Source organism: Aplidium turbinatum, chromosome 6 (assembly GCF_918807975.1).
Source record: "Aplidium turbinatum chromosome 6, kaAplTurb1.1, whole genome shotgun sequence".
Taxonomy (NCBI): Eukaryota; Metazoa; Chordata; class Ascidiacea; order Aplousobranchia; family Polyclinidae; genus Aplidium; species Aplidium turbinatum.
In genome coordinates, this window is record NC_137477.1 from 30,193,006 (window position 1) to 30,199,491 (window position 6,486).

The window sequence follows — 6,486 nt, forward strand, 5'->3', positions numbered from 1 at the left end:
TATAAGAAACATTTTTTAATAAAAAACGAAGTAACATTGTTTAACACACTAAAACAATAACTGTGTAAAATGAAACATCAAGTCACATCGCCAACATACTTCAATATAAAATATTATTACCGGTAGCCTAGAGACTATCCAATGCTGCCATAGTCCCTTAAACTGCCACGCTATTTTCCAATGCAATGTCGAGATTTCGACTTGAGCAGGGCTTTTATTTTGAGCAGCTTTAATAATGCTGTATTTTGAGAACGGTAACTTCTAGAAAAAAATCAAAACATGAAACTAATCTTTTTGATGGTCTTTTCGAATGCCTGCACAAATTTAGTGTATTTTTTTTTCTTCTTGTAAATGCTTCAAATAACTCAAATTTCTGACAAACTACAAAAATTTTGCATTTATTTTAATCTGTACAAACATCTAATAAATTTTTTTTTTAATTGTCTCAAACTTAATCTCTAGGTGTCAGGCTTTCCACACAAACGCAATGTGATGTTCATGTGTTACAGCAAAAAAAATGTCTAAGCTTTATTTCGTAACTATTTTTTTTTCTCTGTAAAAGAAAATTACAAAATAATTTAAACACTACCTACTAATTTTTTTCAATTTTAAAAACTGCAAATCTTCCTCTTTCGAAACAAGTAGGCCATAGGCCCGCGCAAACAGTGTGCATTGTTTAAACGTTTACTCTTTAAAGAGCATGTGGCAGAGAGATTACGTAGTCTTGTGGCACGCATTAAAATTATCAAGCATTCTACACCAGTGGTTCTAAACCTTTTCTTAGACACGCCTCCCTTGAGCAATGATTACATGCTTTGCGTCTCCCAAATCCCAACCAGTTGTGTTATACACAATGTAACTAAGTTTATAATTTTAGAAAATAATAACTGGCGTCATTCAACAGTAGGCTACCATCACATATTGTGTTATAAGAAAATAACTTAACACTTTAAACAAGGTAAAATATGTATTGTGTAGTACAGTGTTTGTCAAAAATAAGTTAATGTTGCTTATTATCGTCCAAGAAGAGGGAGAAGCTTTCCATCATTGTGTAGCCGCTTCATTTCACTTTCCCCACCAATACATTTTCGATTAATAAAAATCCTTGGAACAGTTCTGGCTCCGGTCATTTTAAGCAGAGCATCTTGAATGTCGCTTCCATTTTCTACTTGGTCCAGCTCTATCGCATTATATTCTACGTTGATGCCTGAAAATTAAAATCACTGATTACATGAAGATACTTTTTGCTGTATTCGCTGGCAGCATTGCCGAGTAGTGAGAGCTCTGGAACGACGTTCGAAAGAGCGCCGGTTCGACACCACTCAAATTTGCGGCTGTGTCTTTGGTAAGACAATCTTCAATCACCGGGCGTAAGCCTGGATACGACAAACAAACGAACTGTATTTTGTTGTCGAATTCAGGTTTTATGCTCGGTAGTTGATGATTTAGGCGGACAAGAAGACAATGAAGCCAATCTTCTTGTCCACCTTCAGGCATGCCATTGCTGCCGAAAATACAGCTGCATGCTCTTGAGCGGTGTTGAACCAACGGCCTCTTGAACGGTATATAAAGGCTCTCACCATTCGGCTACGCAGCCGACATTACTCAGTGAAACATGAGTTTCACTTGTGGTATACAAAATGTTGAATCACAACTGGAACAGCTGATTCTAAAGTGGCCCAAGTCAAAAACAGTGATTTTGAAATCATTGATACTGAAGATTCGTGCTGTGATGGGCATTGTCACTGAAGGTTTGCAATATTTATTATTCATTAAAGTATCAAGCGGTCAAGCCTTACAGTAGCCGGGGCCATGACCGCTAAGTAGTGCTTGAATGGCGCCGGATTCTTCTAGCCAATTATTTAATTTCGCAATAGAATGAGCGTGGATTAACTGTCGAAAATATGTAGTATCAAAGAGTGACGCAGAATTAGTTCAGCGCGTCATAATCGCCACTGTTGTATTCTGCGGGAATATTTGCTATTGTAGAATAATTATATATGGAATATATCCAGCTGCAATCTCCAGCGCTGTAAGTCTTGTTTGTAATTCCCGACGTTAATTTTAACAAAGTGTTAATCCGAAGTGCTAATTTACATCGGCTGGCAATATTGTCGTTTTTATGTCGATTCGATGTTGTCGGACATTGAACCGTTGTTAAAAACGAGAACTAGGTTAGTTGACATCCGAGGGGAAAACACATGTCTTCATAGTTAAGAAATGTTCCCGCTGTGGGTTAGTGACTTCACAGTTCACATCCTCAATGGTGACATCATAACGGTATGAACGGTCAGGTTTTAAGAAAGGTGGTATGCACTTGAAACAATTTACTCAGCAGCGAGCAGTTAAAACAATTTAGTGTCGTTAGATGGTCCCGCAATACCGGATTACAATCCCGATAAAGCAGGTATTGCGTGGTACAATTCTATTGCAGGACGTCGCCCAGACTTCAACAATGCTTAGTGATCATTTTAGGTTTTTAGCATTGTTGCAAGTTTAATTCCATTTACTTACAGTGCTTTCGTTATATGTATTTTAGCTTACAAGCACGCAAATTTGGCCGCCAAGAAGAAGCTCCCGGTACGTCACGATGGCTGCTAGAAAAAAACGAGTTTTAAGGCCTGAGTAACCTTTAGTGGCAGTGTTCGCCATAGCACGGGTCTTTAAGATCAAAGCCACTTTTTTTTTAACTTGGGCCACTTTAGAATCAGCTGTCCCAATGATGAACAAAACTGACAACATCAATAGAGTTGTGTCTTGTCGCACATACTCTCAATCTTGGAGTTAAACTCATCAGAGTCCAAGGTAAGTTTAAAAGTGTATTTTGTCTTCATATCGGAAGCTAAACACAATGTCTCACACATGCTGGTCGTGGAAAAAGGCAATATAATTTTAGTTGCCCAATGTGAGAAATGTTCGTCTGCAACACTTGATCAGAAAACAGCAAGACCTGTTTGATCAAAAGTAATCATAAAAATTCGATCAAATGATAATGCAGCCCATTGTTCTTGATCGCGTCTTGACGGATAGGTTTTGGCAACAAAGAGTATAATTCCAATCAAAATTGTCTTAAGAAAATACTTTCCGAAATTCCCTGAAATCAATTCCAAATGTTTTTAAGCGTCAGTGAAAATCAACTCGGTATTAAATTGAGGGTCTGTGTGCAATGTAGTCACACAGAACAGGAAATATATTCATAAATGGGGAGAATTAAAAACGTTATTTTTAGTCATTTTAAATGAGCACAAAAAACAATTTACATCCCTATTTACAACGTTATCATTTATTCTGGTTTTTCACGTATCAAGTTGCTGTGTGAATGCTGCAATTACAAGGAATATGATGCAAAATAAAAAATTTACTTTTGGTACTCTGAAGTTCAACCCTTATTAGCACAAGGATGTTAGGTAGGCTAACTCAATCGACACAGCTGTTGACAAATTGTCAACATGGCACTTTCTGTGTTTTTCGATACAAATGAGCTGCTCTCAGTGAAGTTGTTCTTTTAGATGATTTGATGTTGATAAAATCAAAACAATCACAATCGGGAGGTCTACTTCTTACTCAGGGCTAAGTTTTAAAACTTACTCACTCTCAGACAAAGCACAAAGAAAGCTTAACAAGCACACATAATCCTGTAGCACAACAAGAAATAATTGCTTAGTATTCAAAGCAATATTGGTTCTTCTAAAATTTCCTGTGTCTTGGGCAAACCCGTCGGCTGCTAGTGAAACAAGCAGATCGAGTATGCTTTCCACATCTGTAACATCTTCACTGTTTGATACCTTCAACTGTGCGATTCAAAGTGTTTGCAGTAGCAGCGTCAATGAACTCTAACTTTTTGGCAAGTAGTTTAGTTTCTGCTGCCAACTTCTCTTTGTTGACATACAATTGAGCAAGCTAAAAGATGTTTTTTGAAAAAATCTGTTTTTTTGTTACTTTTCCCGTTATGTCTGGCAACATATATCAAATTGTAATTGATCACTATTGGCAAGCGATTTGTTTTCTCAAGCAATTAAATTCCTCACAGTTTTTATCAAAAATGTCAACTTCGTCTTTATGCTTGTTATAATCCATGATAACTAAAGGACTGAAGACTCCATTCGTTCATCTCGGACGCCGACACGTACGCCCTGACACTACAAAGACAGGCCTGTTTCGTTTTGGTACAGATGACAACAGCAAAATGTTATTCAAATGGTCATACAATGTAATACTTTTCATCTCTCTTCCCCCTCCAGATTTGAGTAGCAATGATACTTCACGTCAATTAGCCATTACAGTTCCTACCATGTAAGGTTTTCGAAGTAAACGATTGCAGACCAGACCATGAGAGGCAAATAAATGATTAGAATTGAAGAGGAATCTGTAACACTATTATTCTTCTGAGGTAGAGTATAAGAACTCGCAATCTAATTCCTTCAGTAGAAAAGCTATTCACTAAATGCACATGCAACTTTTTTAAAAGCAGCCGGCTATTCACCTGCGCTAATAGCTAAGTATTGCGTAGTGATTTCAAATTCCAAACTCTATATTTTCAAGATTATCTGCTATTGTTTCTGATTGTTGACATTTTGTCGACAGATGTGCCGATTAATGTAAAACGCAAATAACTCATTGTGGACGTTTTGAAATCTCAGCAGTAAGTGACTCAGAAGCCCTCTTGCGTCATCAAGTGTTGTTGAGCTATTGTGTTTAGGGCGAGAGCAATCTCACATAAAAAATCGATGTTGACAAAATATCAATGCATGTGTTGATAAGGGTTAAACAACTTTTTGACCACAAACATAAAAAATAAGACAACTTAACTAAGATAATGCATTGAACAACATTTAGGATTGCAAAAGCTTAGGAAATCATATCAATTATAAATCACTGCAGCATTTATCTTTAACAGCACATAATAATAATATAATAATAATAATAATAATATATGAGATGTTGTAAAGCAGAGTGCTTATTCATCTTTCAATCACGTACAGTAAACAACTAATAAAGATAATAACAATATTAAGATTAACAGAGGTATCAACAGTGATACACACGCAAAAGTAAACAGCTATATAAGGTAAAAAGACACACAAAAACAATACCAAAATTTTTGTTATTGTACTAAAGCAATATTGGTATGCATCAATTAGGCAGTGACTACTGGAATGCCTAAAACTGATGTAGCTGACGTAACATGTAGCTGATGTAACATGTAGCTGATGATTAAATTATTTTTATTGTTTATTATATTGGCACGAACTACAGTTTGGGAAACTGTGATCAAGACTCGAGCTAGCACCAACCAGTGCTGCGCAGATCACTGCGCATAACTTTGATGGTTTGCAGAAAAATTGAGACAATATTTCAATTTTATGACAACTCTGATATAAAATTAAATAAAAAAATTGTATAAACACACTTAAATTACCATCTAAGGTGCTTTTTGCCATTTTGCAAAATGGACATGTTGTCTTCGAAAAAATCATAACTTTATTAGCTGCAATAAGATCTTTAACTTGATTTTGAGCAGGAGTAGTTTGAGAACTTCCCATTATGATAGTGCTTCTTCCTTTCTACCACACACGCAAAAATCTAAAGCAGAAATCAATCTTATATATCTGCGAAAACAGTTTATTCATTAAATGCTGACATCTCTTTCAGATTTTGCATTTAACTGTGGATAAATTACGGTATTATGCTGATGATTTAACTGTTTTGCATAGCACCTGCTACCGGTACATTTAAGATGACTTCTGTCTGTGGATGAGTTTCATTTTCTTTCTTTGTCTCAGCTTTAACGGCTCGTTTTCAAACCATCCACATCAAAGCATAAAAAGAAATTATACTGTATTGCCAATATCAAGTCATTGCTGGTCTTCAATCAATCATTTTATTTTTCGTCATTAACGCGTCCGGGACGAAAAAGATACTAACTACAAAAATCGATATAAACCTACCAGCACGTTAACGAATGGGAAAAGGTGGCAAAACCTTGAAAGGTTTAAAACGTGCCTGAATGAAAAATTATGTAGTAGGCTATATATCAGTAGTTAGCATGTGACTAATCTTTTGTCATTCTCTTACCATTTTGTAAACTCTTGCAAAAACTATACAGAATAAACCCAAATAAGGTTGATCTCTGGTTAAACATGGAAAAAAATTGAAGACACTCTTCCATCATTTCATTGCAACACCTTTTCTGTCACTGGCATACAAAATTGCAAAGCAAATTGAGTCAAAAATTCCACTAATTTTCTATCTGATATGATTTTGTTTTAAACCAGTATATACAATTGGTACTTTGGGTTCCAGAGCATTGTTAATGAATTCAGAAAGTCAGTAACATTTTATTTCGCACCACAATCACTGTAATTTCGCTACAGTTCAGTCATTCTATCAATGGTTTATTTGCCAAAAGCCTATTCCCCTGCTCCAGCGTTGCCAAGTTATCTACTTCAGCCCAAATACCAAAATTTTGCTTAACATTTTGCATGT

At 35.9% G+C, this 6,486-nt stretch overlaps 1 protein-coding gene across 1 annotated transcript; it reads right to left on the bottom strand.

Moving 5' to 3' along the window:
- On the bottom strand, positions 1–5,605 carry LOC145772105 (glutaredoxin-2, mitochondrial-like). The gene is made up of 2 exons (XM_082583940.1): positions 5,420–5,605; positions 1–1,207 (listed from the first exon to the last, which is right to left on the bottom strand). The coding sequence occupies exons 1-2, from the start codon at positions 5,541–5,543 to the stop codon at positions 1,014–1,016; spliced, it is 318 nt and encodes a 105-aa protein (XP_082440066.1). The 5' UTR covers positions 5,544–5,605; the 3' UTR covers positions 1–1,013.
- Positions 5,606–6,486: the final 881 nt, after the last annotated feature.

Coding starts and splice junctions, on each gene's coding strand:
- LOC145772105 (XM_082583940.1), bottom strand. CDS start 5,543: ATGGGAAGTTCTCAAACTACTCCTGCTCAAAATCAAGTTAAAGATCTT. Junction 1,208..5,419: donor GGCAAAAAGCACCTTAGATG/GTAATTTAAGTG, acceptor TTTAATTTTCAG/GCATCAACGTAGAATATAAT.